This window comes from Ursus arctos, unplaced genomic scaffold, assembly GCF_023065955.2.
Source record: "Ursus arctos isolate Adak ecotype North America unplaced genomic scaffold, UrsArc2.0 scaffold_14, whole genome shotgun sequence".
NCBI lineage: Eukaryota > Metazoa > Chordata > Mammalia > Carnivora > Ursidae > Ursus > Ursus arctos.
Genome location: NW_026622808.1, coordinates 23178879 through 23198075, shown reverse-complemented (window position 1 = coordinate 23198075; position 19197 = coordinate 23178879). Strand labels below are relative to the sequence as shown.

The 19197-nt window shown below is 38.5% G+C and overlaps 1 protein-coding gene across 1 annotated transcript in view; it reads left to right on the top strand.

The window, feature by feature from the left end:
* The window catches only part of LOC113249130 (olfactory receptor 7A17-like), a 45346-nt gene that overhangs the window by 10562 nt on the left and 15587 nt on the right, over positions 1 to 19197 (top strand). Inside the window, exon 2 of the mRNA XM_057311998.1 lies at positions 10536 to 11502. Coding sequence (XP_057167981.1) covers positions 10536 to 11502 — 967 coding nt within the window. The remainder of the gene's footprint in view (positions 1 to 10535; positions 11503 to 19197) is intronic.

The window sequence follows — 19197 nt, the reverse complement described above, 5'->3', positions numbered from 1 at the left end:
TATGGAGAGGAGGAGGTGGGGGATAGGGTAACCAGGTGATACCTGTTAAGGAAATCACGTGTTGTGATGAGAACTGGGTGTTATACACAACTAATTAATCATTGAACACTATATCAAAAACTAATGACATACTACATGCTGGCTGACTGATCATAATAAAAAATAAATATAAAGAAAATACATAATTAATCTTTGTATGTAAAAAAATGAGAGAGAGAACCTCCATACCAGAATTTCAAAATTAAAGGCATCCTGACATAATTCTAATCAAACCTCCACGCCTTACAGGCTTTATACGTTAGAGCAAAACATAAATCCCTCTGAGCCCAATTCTACAATAGAGATTGGAGTTCATAAAAACCGCGTCACAGAGTGAACATTTGTCAAAAATAAATGTGACACTGCCTATGTTGTGCTAAGCTAGGTAGTGGTGCATGAAATGTAAATATACCTCTTATAATTAATAAACACTTCATAATGAGGGACTGAATGCCAATTCTTAACTTGTGATCTAACTGTGAAATTTCTAATTGTTTGGGCTTAACTATCAGGAAGCCAAGGAGTGCAGTAACCAGGATTTTATTGTAAAGGAACAAATGTCTCCTCGTTCTTGAAGAAGGAAATAGTAATTTTCTAGAGATATCAGGGGTTGTGTCCCCACCACAATTGAATGCTTTGAAGACCTAAAGGAATGAGTCAGATGAATTCCTCAGTGTTAGACTTTGGAGAAAACTTTAACTCAGAGTTATGATCAAGTGCTGGGAAGTTTAGAGCTCTAGAAACAGGAAAATTAATGGATAAAAAGTAATAAAAACTGAATTCACCTGACATACAATGTAGTCTCCTAGGAACAGAGATTCACCCAGAAATATTTCCATTCTTTCCAGATCCCAGGAGAAATCATGCACTTAAAGGTTGGAGCACCAAGACAGAAATGTGCCCAATGAGAGGTGGGGAGCTGTAAATCCCTTTTCCGATGTAAAACCTCAGCATGTGCGTTTTGGTTGGACAGATCACGTTGTTGATTTCGGAGTCCTACGTCTGGCTGGAGACCAATGCTTGATGCCCTCCTACTCTTTTATCAGCAGATAGAGTTTGATCTCCATCATCAACTATCCAAGGAGGAATTGTGACTTGCAAAGGGAAAATTTGCTCTCTGAGCTCCCATGCAGGTGAGTTCAAGAGCCCAACACACACAGCCAGAGAGGATCAGAGGGAATAGAATCTAAGAACTTGTACCTGAGGTCACTGAGAATCCATCCAGCATAGCTTGGATGCCAGAGATCACTGTAATTGTTTGCTAGCTTTACCAGTAAATTAATGTATTTATGTAGGATGCTCAAAAGCAAAGTAATCATTGCAATCAGAAATACAAGTATCAATGTTGACAACTAAATGGTATTAATGCAAGCTCAGTTAGAAGGAATGGGGAGAGATAAAGTGCTTCCAGTAAAAGTAGAACTGAAGTGGAAGGATCCACAAATAGGGTATTAGCCGTGGAGAGATATACAGTGAAGTGAGGGCATGTCCTTTTATTTTAAGATGGGGGCATCTTAGACTATGTTTCCACATGGATGAGAAAGATCCAGACCAAGGGATTATTGCAAATACATCCTTGCAATAGTGGTGCATGAAACATGCACACATTATCTTCTCTCATTCTGGGAATTCACACTAGAAAAAGCATGTATAACACCCAGTGCTCATCACAACATGTGCCCTCCTCAATACCCATCACCTGATTTACAGTGAATAATTGAACACTACATCAAAAACTAATGATGACTTTCTGAACATTAAAAAAAGTATGTAACAGATGAAAATGGGTATGCTAATGAACTTTACTTTGCATTATTTTAGAACCTGTGAGGCTGACTGTATTTGGGGGTTTGTTGGTCATTTGGTAGATTCCTTGTTAAAAATTGTCTATGCAAGTCCTTTGCTTTTGGATAGTGCTATAAGACTGTTTTTATTCCTTTTTAAAAATTTGATCTTAGAGTTTTCTAGCTGGCTCAGTCAGTGGAGCATGTGACTCTAGATATTGGGGTTGTTAGTTCGAGCCCCATGTTGGGTATAGAGATTGCTTGAAAATAAAATCTTGAAAAATAAAATAAAATAAAATAAAAAATAAAATAAAATAAAATAAAATAAAATAAAATAATAAAATAAAGTAAAATAAAATAAAATAAAATAAAAATTTGATTCTTCCTATCAAAGAAGTGGAGTTTTGATACAAACTGGCTGTTGGCCATTGAGTTTTTTTATGGATGTATGAATGTATTTCTGGGGAATGTATGAAAGTTTATGAAGTCATATTGGGCTCTCTCAATTGCCTTAAAAATTTTTATTGAGGTACAATTGACATGTAACATACATTAGCTTCAGGTGTACAACATAATGATTCCATATTTGCATATATTCCAAAATGATCACCACACCTGTCACCATGCATCATCACAAAGTTTTCTCTTGTGATGAGGGCTTTTAAACTCTACTCTTCTGTCAGCTTTCTGATCTATGACTCGCTGTCATTAACCGTAATCACCACCCTGTACATTCTATCTCAAGCATTGCTTTTTTTCTTTTTCTTTTTCTTACTGAAAGATTAGAGCAGGCACTTCAATATTCTGCATGTGTTGGTCCCTGCTTTACATGAAAAAGAAAGCTTTTCATCCTTAGTGGGGATAAATCATCCTTTATGCATGTTTCTGACTTGTTTTCATATCTCTGTTATTCCTTAGCGCACTTTTTAGCCTTTTGTGATTAGGCCTGTTTCTGAAGGTTGCAGCACCTTTGGCCAACATCTGGAAGGCATTTTTCTTTGCCATTTGACTAAAGATCACCTTTTCATTCTATAGGCCTATTTGAATCTCTAGATCTTTATGTAAGATGAAATTACACCTTAGTTACCTCTTCCTCCCCACGTCATAAATGCCCTTCTGATACGTCCTTTTATTTCCGAGTCTTTGGCAACTTCATCTTGAATCAGAATTAGTGACCCCTATTGGTGTCATTAAGTTATTGCTCTTGTAAGTCTTCATATAAGTCAGTTGCACATTTTCATTCCATTTTGTTGTTTTCATTTAATACAGTTGTTCAGAAACAATAGACTTAACCTTATGTTATTCTCACTGACATTGTTTGTTCCATAAGTTCTTTTCTTTTACAACTTCTCTTCCATTTTATGCATGTGTATATATACATAATTTTCATACAAATGCTTCAATAAGATCCTATTCACGTCGTAAGTGCTCTTTATGTTTTAGTACAGTCTTTGTTTTCTTGCTCTCCTGAGGTGATTCCCAAATATTTTGGACAAAATATTGAAAATTCCCATGTATCCCATGAGATTCCATAGATTTGTTAAGAATAATTTCTTCTGAATGGAAATATATCATACCGAGGAGCTTTTCTTTTGCTTTCCCCCAAAATACTCATCAGTTGTACTACACTTACGAAAAAAAAAAAAAAAAACATTTGACAAGCAAAGCTATTTCTAATTTCATAAGAGAGGAAAGTCTGAGACTGCAGGTCACTACTTTTGTGTCCATCATTCCCTTAAGTATCTGTTCTTCTTGAAATGTAGCCTTTAACATATAGAGTGTTTTATAAGAAGTCACTGGGTTTTATTCTCCTCATTAGGATCCTGTTCTCTTATTCAGCTCAGTGTCCACATTGCCTACCATAGTCACCTGCAAAACCGATAATCACATAGGTGTCTCCAGTTGTAGTTCACATAGAAACACAAATTTCAGTAAAAAGCTTGACATAATATGGTCGTAGAGTTAGAGATGAAGCAAAATTTAAGTCAGACATTTATTAACGTGCAAACTAATGTTTTCATGCTGCCCATCTGCCTATTGATGATGTGAGGGTGGCATCCGTGTGTAAGGGGGTCTATCACTGGGATGAAGAGTTTGCATAATTATGTTTTCTGTTTCATCTTTCTGCTACTGCCTTGAAACTTCCATATCTCCCTACAAATATGATTCCTTGGAGTATAATTGCATAAAATAAGCTGCACACACTTAAATATAATTTGATGTGGCACCTGGCTGAGTCGGTTGAGCATCTGACTCTTAATTTTGCTCAGGTCATGATCGCAGGGTCCTGAGACAGAGCTCTCTGTGGGGGCTTGAGCTGAGTGGGGAGTCAGCTTGCAGATTACTCTCTCTCCCTATTCCTCTGTCCCTCCTCCTGTTCCTGTATGCGCACTCTCTCTCTCTCTGTCTCAAATAAATTAATTTTTAAAAAATATGTAAAGTATACAATTTGCTGAATTATGGGAGACATGCAAAAATTAAGATTCTAGGGGGGTGCACAAGACTCTCGTCTCCAGTGTGAGGGGCGCACCTCCCACAGCCCAGGGTGCAGAAGGGGCTTGTCCTGGTCTTGGCCACTGCTCTGGCTTTGTCCTTGAGGCAGACACCCTCCTGGGAGGCGTCCTGTGACCCCCACAGTGAGTGCCAAGTAGGATCAGGAGATGGAACTGGTAATATGACCTTTTGTTAATGCAGAAGATAAAAGATTCTGGGAGTTAAGTCCAGTTGCATTTCAATACAGGAAAGGTGAAAATGGCGGTCCCAGAGCCTTCTTAATAGAATTTCCTTGACAGAAGCAAATCCCCAAACACTTCCAATTATATCTGTGTATGCTTTCTTTTATTATTTTTTTAATTTTATATTTTGGGGGGAGACAATGTCACATGATTTCATTGTCTTTATTTTAGTTTTCTTTTATAATAATTTTTTATTATATTATGTTATTCACCATACTGTACATCCCTGGTTTTTTATGTAAAGTTCGATGATTCATTAGTTGCATATAACACCCAGTGCACCATGCAATACATGCCCTCCTTAATACCCATCACCAGCCTATCCCATTCCCCCACCCCCCTCCCCTCTGAAGCGCTCAGTTTGTTTCTCAGAGTTCATAGTCTCTCAGGCTTCGTTTTCCCTTCTGATTATCCCCCTTTCTTTATCCCTTTCTTCTCCTACCAATCTTCCTAGTTCTTATGTTCCATAGATGAGAGAAATCATATGATAATTGTCTTTCTCTGCTCGACTTACTTCACTTCGCATTATCTCCTCCAGTGCAGTCCATGTTGCAGCAAATGTTGAGAAATCATTCTTTTTGATGGCTGAGTAATATTCCATTGTATACATGGACCACATCTTCTTAATGCAGTCATCTGTTGAAGGGCATCTCGGCTCCTTCCATGATTTAGCTAATGTGGACAATGCTGCTATGAACATTGGGGTGCATAAGGCCCTTCTCTTCACTACGTCTGTATCTCTGGTGTAAATACCCAATAGCCCAATTGCTGGATCATAGGGTAGCTCAATTTTTAACTTTTTAAGGGTCCTCCACACTGTTTTCCAGAGTGGCTGTACCAAATTGCATTCCCACCAACAATGTAAGTGGGATCCCCTTTCTCTGCATCCTCTCCAACAATTGTTGTTTCCTGCCTTGTCAATTTTTGCCATTCTAACTGGTGTATGGTGGTATCTCAGTGTGATTTTGATTTGAATTTCCCTGATGGCTAATGATTTTGAACATTTTTTCATGTGTCTGTTAGCCATTTGTATGTCTTCATTAGAAAAGTGTCTGTCCATATCTTCTGCCCATTTTATGATTTGTTTATTTGCTTTTCATGTATTGAGCTTGAGAAGTTCTTTGTAGATCTTGGATACCAGTCTTTATCTGTAGTGTCATTCACAAATGTCTTCTCTCATTCCGTGGGTTGCCTCTTAGTTTTGTTGACTGTTTCCTTGGCTGTGCAGAAGTTTTTTTTTTTTTTTTTTTTTTTTTTTTTTTTTTTTGATAAAGTCCCACAAGTTCATTTTTTCTTTTTTTTTTCTCTTGACTTTAGAGATGTGTCATGAAAAAAGTTGCTGTGGCCAATGTCAAAGAGGTTGCTGCCTATGTTCCCCTCTAGGATTTTGATGGATTCCTGTCTCACGTCTAGGTCTTTCATCCATTTGGAGTTTATCTTTGTGTATGGTGTGAGAGAGTGGTCAAGATTCGTTCTTTTGCATATAACTGTCCAATATGTTTATAACAAATTAACATACCCCTCTCTCCTGTTGAAGAGGGAAATAGCAATTTTCTAGAGATATGAAGAGATCTTCTCTGCCATAAGACAGTATTTTGGAGGGGCGCCTGGGTAGTGCAGTCGTTAAGCATCTGCCTTCGGCTCAGGGCGTGATCCCGGCGTTCCAGGATTAAGTCCCACATCGGGCTCCTCTGCTGGGAGCCTGCTTCTTCCTCTCCCACGCCCCCTGCTGTGTTGTCTCTCTCGCTGGCTGTCTCTCTGTCACATAAATAAATAAAAAATCTTACAAAAAGACAATATTTTGGAGGTCCATGAGATGTAGTTAAGCAGGTTCTTCAGCCTTAGATTTGGAGAAAATTGGGATAAGATGCAAGTAGGTTAGAGCTCTGGAAGGTAGGCAAGATCATGGAGAAGTAATAATAACTAGATTCACCTGACTTCTAATCTGGTCTCCTGGGAACAGAGAATTGGCAGGAAAAAACTTTTCTGTCCAGATCAATGGCCCTCAGGGAAATAATATGCTCAGAGGTGGGGGTAACAATGGAAACACTGCTTAATGACCAGACACAGGAGCTGTAAATATCTCTTCTGCTACAGTCCCTTACCATAGTGCATCCGTGTGTGGGAAAGGACATGGTTGTTGCTTTGGGGTTCCTATGTTTGGGTGGGGGACCCATGCTTCACTGCTTCCTGCTGTCCTGTCTGGGAACAGAGCTTTGGTTTCTGGCATTGACCATCCAGGGATGAATCCAGACCTCCACATGGAGACTTTCATCTTAGAGACCCAACCCATGTGAGTCTCAGAGCTCAGCAGGTATTTTGGGAAAGGATCAGAGAGAATAGATCCTGAGAATCTTTACCTGAGGTCAACTGAGATCCCAACCAGCCTATTCCAGAGCCAAGAGATCACATTTTTGTTTGCTGGGTTGACCACTAAGTTTAAAAATAACTTATTTAAGATATTCTATTTTTTTTTCTTTAAGAATACAGATCTTCAAGTTATTTATTATTTTTCTTATTTCGGTTAAAAGATTTTGTTTAGTTATTTGAGAGCAAGCAAGAGAGAGAGAGCACAAGCAGGGGGGAGGGAGAAATAAACTCCCCCCTAAGTAGGGAGCCCCATGTGGGACTCGATCCCAGGACCCTGTGATCATGACCTGAGCCAAGGGCAGATGCTTAACCGACTGAGCCACCCAAATGCCCTATTTAATATATTTTTGAAAGAAGTGTTCATTGGAATCAGCATTACAAGATCGTTGTTGACAATACATGGTGGGAAGGGAAGTCCAGTTGATTGAGACAGTAGAAGGACTAGGGGGCATAAAGTGGTTCCAGTGAAATTAGAACATATTCAAGGAGTTTTGTAGCTAAGGGAGTAGAAAAACAATTTTAGGCTTGGAGGTGTGAGCAAGGAGAAAGAAAATTTTTTTTTTAATTTTTAGTTGGAGTATATTTAGCCTGTTCTGTATTTATGAGAAGGATCCAGTCCAATGGAAGGTAAAACTACCTTGGGACAGCAGTTTTTGGGACATACATTTCACAGTATCATCTCTCCCATTGGTATTCCCCGAGCGGGAAAAAAAAAAAAAAAAACATACCTAATATGCATGAAGGGGTATGCCAAGGAGCATCACTTTGCCACTATTTTATTACCAAGAAGGCTGAATATATTTTTTACTTTGTTAGCCATTTACTTCCTACATGCAAATTGTTTTTGCAAGTACGTTGCTTTCATGAACTAGGATCTGATGTTTTTGTTGTGTTTTGATTCTTTCAAAAAAAAAAAAAAAGAATGGTAATTTTTTCACCAAGTTTGCTGTTTGCCACTTACTCCTTGTATTGTGTACAGATGTATTGATTGGGTCCAGTGAGAGCCTACATATTTCGTGTGGTCAAATCTATCAGTTGGTCACATCATGTTCCCCTCATTGTTTTAAAGTATTGAAGTTCTTCCGCATCCTTAATAGTAATAATTACTTTTTATACATACTGTCATCTTATTGCACATCTAATTGTTCCTAATTCTACCTTTTCATATTTTGGAATTAATTTTTTTTTAAGTAACAATCCCCTCCTGTCATTATGTGAAACATGCTCTTTTGTATTCAACTGAAGATCTCCTGCATCTTTTTCATAAGCATAATTGAGTCCATTTATGGTCACTTATGATCAAATTACAACTTAAGCTACACCTTCCTACAATGTGTATTAAAAAGAATGTTTTCCTATTCTATTATTTCCAAGCTTTTAGCCATTTCATCCTGAATTAGAGACTCATGTTGATGTGATTGTCGCTATTGTATATCTTGTCTGTAAAATGTTAGTATTAGATTACTGTTCGGTTTTCTTGAAGATAGTTATTTGAATCCATCATGTTTAACCTTATTTGTTCTCCCTACCATTCTAGTTAATGAATTCTCATTTTTTAAAACTTGTTTCTATACAAACGTGCACCTTTGTGAACATGAACAGTCAAACAAAGCAGGGGAAGCCCTGTTCCTTTGGATCATAGGTTATAGTGGAGAACAGGGAGCTAAGTGCTTGTATGACATTGGGTCTTCAAGGATAAATTGTATACAGAAAGGGAATAGATTGTCATGGAACATGCCAGATTTTGCAGAGTATGGTCTGGGAAGGTTTATGCATGGCAGACAAGGAATAGAGAACGAGGACAGGTGTGGACCCATTGGATTGTGTATAAATACAGATCAAAACCCAAAGCCCAAGATGACAAAGGAACGAATGATGCCAAGGAAAGTAAGACGAGCCAGCCTCATCCACTCTCCGGCCACATAAAAACAAGTGTGGTCAAATAAACATGACATGGGGACAGGAATGACAATTAGATCAGGGGTCTGAGGTGGACCCCATGATGAGGCCAGTGGAGCAGTTAGCACGGGCTCCCTGGAGTCTTATGTACATCAGCACCCCACTCACTGCCTTTTTCCTCTGCAACCTCGTCCTTTGATGGACTCTTCATTCATATTCTTTTCCCAAATTAGCAGCCACTGGACTTTTACTGAAACCATTTTTCCTTACAGCAACGGATTATTATTTTTTTTTTTTTTGGCTGTCCACAGTAAGCATGTCTTTTACATTAAGATTAAGCATGTGTGCACATGCAAACACACAAATCCACATGTATGTACACACACATACAAGCATGAGTGGACAGAGAATAACCATTCATATACTAAGAGGAAGGAACTATGCTCAAGTTTTTACATATACGGACGCAATCTGTCGACCACCTTAGGAGGCTGGGTACCACTATCCCCAGTATTCCGGTGAGAATATTATCCAGGATTCAAAACTCATTCACTGATGGCAAAATTTTGCATTTAATATAATTTAGAAAAATCTTTTACCATTTCATCTTGATGAATTCCCTTTTTTTTTGTACCTTGCATATTTCCTTTGGTCAATGGATTTTTCCTTTTACTCATATTTCTACTGGGTGTTCATATATTAAGGTGTCTTGACACCATAAATATATCACTCTTTTCTCTTTTGGACAAGTGAGTTTTTGGTGCTTTGTTAGTTATTCTGGGCATCAAGGGGATACCCCTGGGGTTGGAATGCAGCCAGACTCAGGGAAGTTTTCTCATCATCATGATCTCTCAGGGACCACCTGGGCTTATTAGACCTTTCCCCCCTTCTTCCTTTTCTCTGTCTCCTTTTAGTTTGTTATACTTCTCAAAATACAGAACAAAATGGTCGTATTGAAATAGAGCACCAAATTACATGTTCATGGGAGACTTACCACCTGAAATTTGGGTACTTTTCTATATTCTTTAGGGTAATGATAATTTGATGTTGAGAGTTTAACTAGTATCAATTTTTTTCCCCTAAATATTGTAGCTCGAGTGTGAGAAGAACCTGGTAGTCATATGGCTCCAGGAGTCTATAGTGTGCCAATTTGGGAACCCCCCCTTAAAGTACAGACTGCAGGATATTGACCAACACCTGAAAATAAGAAAGGGATCCATTTTTTTGACAGTTTTTCTTGGACATTCTTGAACAAATTAATGAAGTGCAAGGAACACTATGTGAATGAAGGATTCCTTGTGTCTTGAAGTCTCAGCTGCAGCAGGGAGGCCACCTCATTCCTCAACCTTCCCTGACATCACCTCTCATCACTCTCCCTCTTGCTGGTCTCCTGACCACACTGGCTCCATTTTTCATTCGGGATACCCATTAAATTCAAGTGCCTTCCTCAGGGACTTTTCACTGACTCTTTCTCCTGCAGGACACACGTCCCCAGATAAACTCTTGTCTCCCATGCAGACATACCTGAGGTCTCTCTTCAAATGTCACCTTCTCTTTAGGTCTTCCTGAACTCCCAGTAAAGATAACACTTCATCCAATTTGTTTATTGCCTGCATTTTTTCCCACATGTCATTGTAATTAGAGCATTTCTGTCATGTTACTAATGCCCATTTGTATTAAAATAAATATTTTTTCCCCTAATTTCTAGTCATTACAACCACAACACAGGACTTGGCAATGATACCCAATTTTCAGGATTTCTTCTTCTGGGATTATCAAACAAACCAGAACTGCAGCCCCTCCTATTTGGGCTTTTCCTCTCCATGTACCTGATCACTGTGTTTGGAAACCTGCTCATCATCCTGGCCGTCAGCTCAGACTCCCACCTCCACACCCCCATGTACTTCTTCCTGGCCAACCTGTCCTTTGTAGACATCTGTTTCACCTCCACAACCATCCCAAAGATGTTGGTAAATATACAGACACATAGCAAAGTTATAACATATACAGGATGCATCAGCCAGATCTGCTTTTCCTTACTCTTTGCGGGCTGGGATGACTTACTCCTGGCTGTGATGGCCTATGACCGCTTCGTGGCCATCTGCAACCCCCTACACTACACAGTCATCATGAACTCCCGGCTCTGTGGACTCCTGGCTCTGCTATCCTGCATCATTAGTGTGCTGAACTCCTTATTACAGAGCTTAATGTTGTTACAGCTTTCCTTCTGCTCAGAGGTGGAAATCCCCCACTTTTTCTGTGAACTCAATCAAATGATCCAACTTGCCTGTTCTGATACCTTTCTTAATGACACAGTGATATATGTTTCAGCTGTGCTGCTGGCTGGTGCTCCCCTTGCTGGGATCCTTTGTTCATACTCTAAGATTATATCCTCCATACGTAGAATCTCATCAGCTGAGGGCAAGTACAAAGCATTTTCCACCTGTGCATCTCACCTCTCTGTTGTCTCCTTATTTTATTGTACAGTCCTGGGAGTGTACCTGAGCTCCACTGTTACCCAGAGCTCCCAGGCAAGTGCAGTAGCCTCAGTGATGTACATGGTGGTCTCACCCATGCTGAACCCTTTCATCTACACCCTGAGGAACAGAGATATAAAAGAGGCTCTGATAAGATTCTTCAGGAGGGCAACTATAAAAGGGACAATTGTCCTGGTGGTGAGGAAGTGGCTTGATTGCAGGGATCAAAGCCATGATTTTTTATCATTGTGAAATAGAATTTGCTCCTATGTATTTCCAGAAATTTCATTTTCATAGAATCCAACTTCTCTATACAGTTTCAGAATACTCCATTTACTAAGCTTTTGCTCTATCTGATGTACATATGGTGTTTCCCTTGGTCTATTTTCATATGTTCCCACAGTTCTTCCCAAGCTTGGATCAGAAATATTTGAAAACTTCCATGTCTTTTACTGGACCACTTTAATTTCTTAAAAATGATTTCTTTTCAAATGACATATCATGCCAAGTAAAATTTCCCTAGACTTCATGAAGGAATAACCATGAGTTGTATTACTCAGATGGATAAATCTACACTTGACATCTAACATCTTTTATATAATTTCATCATAGAGGAAAATACAAAATCACAGTTTCCACATTGGGTCTGTTGTCATTCCTTTTTACTCCTTAACTGCTCTTCTGATGACACAGACTTTATCATCGTCTCCCTTAAGTCTCAGCCTATGGATAGTGACGCTACAGGCTAAGAATGCCTGCGACACTCACCTGGACCCAAGATACTTGTCACTCAGAATTGAGCCAATGTTATGGATGAACTCTTTCTCTTCATTATTATTATTATTGTTGTTGATGTTGTTAAGATATAATTGATATCATGTTGCATTAATTACACGTGTACAATGCAATAATTCAGTATTTGTGTATATTGCAAAGTGATCAGAATAAGTCCAGCTAACATGCATCATCATATACAGTTACAAACTTTCTTTCATGATGACAGTTGCCAGGATCCCCTTTCCTAGCTTCTTTCAAATGTACAATACAGTTTTTTTCGCTAGAGTTGCCATGCTAGACTTGACATCCCCATGACTTACTCATTTTATAACTGGAAATTTGTACATTTTGACACTTTCGCCCATTTCACCCATTCCCCACCCCCTAGCTCAGGCTACTACCAATCTGTTCTGCATATCCACAAGCTTGGTTTGCTTTTGTCTTGTTTTTAAGATTCCACATTTACGTGAGATCATAGTATTTATCTTCCTCTGTCTGACTTATTTCATTGAGCATAATGCCCTCAGTGTCCACCATATGGAGATACATATGTTTTATATTTGCATTTCCCTGGTGAATAGTGATGTTGAGCATCTTTACACGGACCTGTTGGCCAGCTATATGTCTTCATTGGAGAAATGTCTATTCACGATCTTCTGCCCATTGTTTAATCAGACTGTTTGTTGATACTGTTGAGTTGTATGAGTTCTTCATGTATTTGAGATATTTACCCCTTAGATACATTATTTGAAAATATTGTTTGTCATTCAGAAGGCTGCCTTTTCATTTTTTTGATGGTTTCTTTTGCTGTGCAGAAATACTTACTTTGAGGTAGACATTGTTTAGTTTTGCTTTTGTTCCCTTGCTTTTGGTGTCAAATCCTAAAAATCATTGCCAAAACCTATATGTTTTCTTCTGGAAGTTTTATGGCTTTGGGTCTTACATTCAATTCTTTAATCCATTTTGAGTTAATTTTTGCCTGTGGTGTAAGATAGTGACCCAGCTGCATTTTTTTGCATGTGGCTGTCCAGTTTACCCAACACCATTTATTGTAGAGACTGTTCCTTCCTTATTATATATTCTTGTCTCCTTTGCTGTAAACTAGTTAACCACTAATCTGTGGCTTTATTTCTGGACTCTCTATTGAGTTCCATTGACCTGTGGGCTTTTCATGCCAATAGCATGCTGTTTTGGTTACCATAGCTTTCTAATATGGTTTGAATTCAGGGAGGATGATGGTCCAGTTTTTTCTCTTTTTCTCAAGATTGCTTTGGCTATTTGGGGTGTTTGTGATTCCATACAAATTGAAAGAGTGTTTGTTCTATTTCTGTAAAATATGTCATTGTATTTTTGACAGGGATTACACTGAATCCACAGATTGCTTTCAATAGCGTGGACATTTTAACAGTGTTAATTCTTCCAATCAATGAACATGGAATATCTTTCCATTTCTTTGTGTCTTCAATTTCATTCAACAATGTCCTAAAGTTTTCAGTGTACATGTGTTTCACCTCTTGTTAAATTTATTCTTAGGTATTTTATTCTTGCTGTTGCAGCTGTAAATGGGATTGTTTTCTTGATTTCTCTTTCTGAGAGTTTCTTATTTGTGTATAGAGTTGCAATCAAATTTGTATATTGACTTTATATCCTGCTGAATTCATTAGTTATAACAGATTTTTTCTTTTAAACAATTCATTGAATTACAATGACATACAAGAAACTGAAAAGATTTAAAATACAAAATTTTCTGAATTCAAGTAATCATACAAAAATTAAGAGTGCATACTGCATGAGTCCATTATATATAATTAAAGAAGTGCATGAAAGCTTGAAAGATTTGTTATATATTGTTAAAAAAATGTAATCAACCTGAAAACTCTGTTTCCTTATATCTAATTTAGGTGGAGGTTGTTAGGAATAAATACAGGGTTTGGAAGTATTTGGTGAGTCCAAGAAGTCTTTCATGGGTAAGGAGCATAAGCACATACATGTATGTATGCATTTGTGCCTTACATCCTACAAATACACTCTTACACATGTATGTACAAAACAGACTCAATAATCCCATCTCTTATGTTGAAAGGAAATCTAAGAGAAATTTGGAGAGAATAGAAATCAAAAGAGTGAATGTTTGAATTAGCATGAAATTAAAAGAATATATTTAGATACGAAGACTATAAAGTAGAATGGGAAAACATTAATTTTGGTAATGAATTCCTTTTTTTAATCCTGATGCATAAACGGCTCAATGTCACAATTTATACCAAAAAAAAAAAAAAAAAGAATTTACATTTCAATGTAAAGTCACAGGGCACCAAGCTGTCTCAGTCAGTGGAGCAAGCAACTCCTTTTATTTTCTTTAAAGATTTTATTTTTAAGTGATCTCTACAGCAACATGGGGCTCAAACCCACAATCCTGAGTTCAAGAGTCCCGCGCTCCACCAACAGAGCCAGTCAGGCAGCCAGAGCATGCAACTCTTGATCTTGGGTCCTGAGACTAAGACACATGTTGGGCACAGAAATTATTTTAAAAATAAATAAAAGGGGCACTTGGGTGGCTCAGCCAGTTAATGATTTTGGCTCATGACATGATCTCAGGGCATGGATTCAAGCACCATGTCAGCTCCATGCTCAGTGGGGAGTCTGCTTAAGGATTCTCTCTCCCTCTCCCTTTGCCCTTCCCCTGGTTCACCCATGAGTGCACTCTCTCCCTCTTTCTTTCCAAAACCAATAAATATTTAACAAATAAATAAAGTAAGTAAGTCACATTTATATTTTAGTAAGGGGGAAGTCACCTTCTCCATTCCATTTCAGCAATGGAACAGAAGCTCCAAATTGACTTTATTCTTTTTTTTCTTCCAGTTAAGATTGGATTTTAACACAAAATGCCCTTACTCAAGAGGAGAGAAATAAATTAATTGAAAAACCAAAATTTGTTTTCCTTCAAAACAATAAATGTCTGTATTACATTCCTATTTCGCTGTAATAAATTACTACACTAGAGGCATCAAAGAAACAAATTTATGCTCTTACTGTTTTTGAGGTCAGAAGGCTGAAGTAAGACTCAGTGGGCTAAAATCAAGATGTCTGCAGGGCCTGCTTCCTTCTGGACACTCCAGGAGAGACTCTTTTCTTTCCTATCGCAGTTTCTATTGACAAGCATTCTTGGCTCATTGCCCTTTCTCCATCTTCAAAGCCAGAGACATGGCATCTTCATATCTCTCTCTGATCCAACTATTCTGCCTGCTTCTCCCACATTCAGAGGACCATGGTGATTACCTTAGCTCCACCTGCATAATCTTGGCCAATCTTAGCGTAAGGCCAGCTGCTAGCAGCCTTAGTCCATTTGCTACTTAATCTCCTTTTTCCTATAAAAACTAACATATTCAAAGTTTCTAGGTATTAGATTGTGGATGACTTAAAGAGGCTTTTATTATGCCTAGTAGAAAGTCTTTTCCAGAAGTATTTTATTCGGTGCCACTCAAGAGTCCTTCTATAAAAGGAACAGAGAATTTATCACAGTTCCTAGAAATGACTGGACATACTAGACATTTAAAATTTTATGCAAACGTGATTTCTTTCATTATTATTTTATTTTTTGTGAAAAAGACCTACAACCACCTGCACCGTACTCTATTATAGGGCCACAGCCTTGCTACTCAAAAAGTGGTCCACAGACCACGACCTGCAGCAACAACATCACTTAGGAGCTTGTTAGAAATGCTGAACTCATATAATTTAAAAATTAATTAATTAATTAATTAAAATTTAAAAAAAAATTAAAAAGAAACGCTGAACTCCTGGGCCCACTAGCACCTGCTAAAGCAAGATCTGCATTCAAACTACAATCCTGGTGATTTACAGGCACTTTGAGATTGGACAAGTGCTGGTCTAGAGTACATTTTCTCACATTCTTATTTGACCTTTGTGGCAGGGTCATTATTTGTGCTGGGAGCTGTCCTGCTCAGTGGAGGTGTTTAGCAGCATCCCTCAGACATTGCCAGATGTGCCCAGGGGAAAAGGACCACCTCTGGTTGGAACCACTGGCACAGAGATTGAAAACTGGGAGCAACCTGAGAGAATGTTATCAACAGCCATCCCTTTCTGCAATGATAACTTTGAGAAGTTCACTAAATTCTTCAAGCCCCATGCCTCCGTGGGGAATTGAGTTCACACTAGTCCTTCCTCACAGAATGGACTTCTATAAAATTAAATCAGGCAATTCCTATAAGGTGCTAAACTCAGATTATAGTGCAGAAAAAGATATAAATATATCTCTTACAATTAGCAAATATTTTATCCTGACATACTATGTCCTATCTCTCAACTTTTGGTAGAAGTATGAAATTCCTAATTGTTTTGGCAATATTGTCATGAAGTCAAGGAGTGTGGTGCCCAGGGTTTTATATTAAAAGAACAAACATCATCTTTGTTGAAAAAAGGAAAATTAACCTTATAGAGATAATGTATTATCCACCACAAGTCAATGTTTTGAAGGACGTAAACGACCTACTCAGGACCAATTCCTCAGTCTTGTTAAACAGGAGAAAATATTCATTCAGGAGTGAGATAAGGTGCTGGGAGTTTAGACATCTGAAAGGAGAAGAAGTGATAGAAAAAAGGGTAAGAAAAATTGCCTTTACTTGGCTTATCACCCGGTTTCCTAGGAATAGAAATTCAACAGAAAAAAATTTCCTTTCTGTCCACACTAGTGTCCCGCGTGGAAATCATGTGCCTGCAGGTGGGAGGAACAGGAGGTAAATGATGCTAATGAGCAGACCGAACCAGCTGTAAATACTCCTCTGTTGCAGTCCTGCAGCACAGGCAACCTCGGGCTGGACAAGACCTGGTCATCTCTTGTGCAGTCCTGAGTCTGGATGGGGCACTGGAGTCTGACCCATTCCTGCTCTCTTGTCTGGGGACAGAGCTCCGTCCTCCATCATCTACCAACCAGACAGGTATTCTTTTTTTTTTTTTTTTAAGATTTTATTTATTTATTTGACACAGAGAGAGACAGCCAGTGAGAGAGGGAACACAAGTAGGGGGAGTGGGAGAGGAAGAAGCAGGCTCCCAGTGGAGGAGCCTGATGTGGGGCTCTATCCCAGAACTCCGGGATCATGCCCCGAGCCAAACGCAGACGCTTAACGACTGCGCCACCCAGGCGCCCCCAGACAGGTATTCTGATTTCCACATATCAACTTTCTTCTCAGAGACCCCATCTAGATGACCTTTACCAGCCAGTAAGGACTGCAGGAGAAGGTCAAGAGAATGAAGGTCAAGAGGTTTTGGCTGTAGTCACCTTAAGGCCAATCCAGCCCAGCCCAGAGCTGAGAGTTTGCTATGGCTATTTGCTGGCTTGATTAAGAAATTTATGATCGATTCATTTATGTATATATGATGCTAAATATAGAAGTGAATATTCTATTCAGAAATGCAAATTTCAGTGTTAACAACTAAATCATAATAATGGAAACCCAATTATATGGGACATGGGAAGCATAAATATAGAAATGAGACCTAGGATCTTTGCAATTAACCAGAGTAGAAAAGTCAAGTATTAGCTGTGGAGGGATACACAGTGAAGTTAGGACATGCTTTTTCATATTTCATACTTAAGATGGGACATATTAGACGACATTTCTGTACTGAGGAGAAAATCCAGATGAAAGAATTCTCCAAGGTACTTCCTTGCAAGAGCAGTTCATGAAACATACATATCACAGTACCTCCTCTGTTGAGTATTCAAATGAAATTTTTTACATGGATTAATTGAAAAAGGGTATACCAGTGAGCTTCCTTTACAATTACCTCATTACCTATGAGCCTGAATATGTCCTGACTTACTTAGCCACCCACTTTCTCCGTTGAAAATTGTCTGTGGGAGTCCTTGGTGTTTGCATAGTGGGATCAGAGAGGTATATTCCTGTTTTTATTGCATTCTTTCAAGCAAAGATTTGCCGGTCATTTCACCGATTTAGCTTCCTGCCATTTTGCTTTTTTATGTATGTGTAGATGCATTTGTGCAGAATGTGTGAGAGTGTATAAATTTTGTGTGGTAAATTCTGTGAGTAGTCATATTCCACTGTTTTTTTTAAAGAATTTATTTGTCACCTTAATATTCTTCACTTGTGAATACCTGTTTTCCAAACCCTGAAAGTGAATGTCCTTCTGCACACTTATTGCTCACAAATTACCCTTTATACATATATTCCAACTAGTGTTCACGTCTCTGTAGTCCTTACTGTTCCTTTTAGCCTTTTATTATTGGATCTCTTTCTAAAATAGAAATGCCATCACTTGAAAAGCATTCGACCTTATGTTTGACCAAGAAGAACATTTACCTTCCATAAGCATACTTGTCTCATATCTGTTCATGTGACATGAAACTAAAACTTTAAATACTACTTTCTCTCCATATTAAAAGACTTTTTCATATTTTTTTTAGTCCTAAGTCCCTGGCTATCTAATGTAGATTTGGACCCATGTTGAGTTCATTTAATTATTACTCTTTAAAATCTCTGTGTTCTGATGTTGGTTTTGGGGGCACTTAGGTGGCTCAGTTGGTTAAGCGTCTGCCTTTGGCTCGGGTCCTGATCCCAGGATCCTGTGATCGAGTCCCACATTGGGCTCCCTGCTCAGTGGGGAGCCTACTTCTCCCTCTTCCCCCTGCTCATGCTCTATGTCTTGCTCTCTCTCCAAGTATTTTTTTTAATCTTAAAAAAAAAGAAGTTGGTTTTGGATCTTCCTTCAATTTCATTTCAGACAGTTGTTTTGAGCCACTCTGCTTCACCTAAGTGCAGTTTCATTGTCCTTTCTTTCAAAAGTTTAATTTCTTTTAAAACTATTCTGTGTTATGCACACTTACCCATTCACACATGTTCAATTTGAATGTATAAAGAGACAGCTGTGTGTATCGTAACTATTCTTTATGTCCGGCACAATCTTTTTCTAGCTTTTTCTCCCCCAGCCTTCTGACTCATCAGTACCTTATACTCATCCCTCTAGTCAACCAGTGTAATTCTGACTCATTATTTCAATGCCTGCATGATATTTCATGGTGTGGTTCTGCCCTTTACACTCTTGCGGGTCTTTCATATTTTTTCTCATTAAATTACT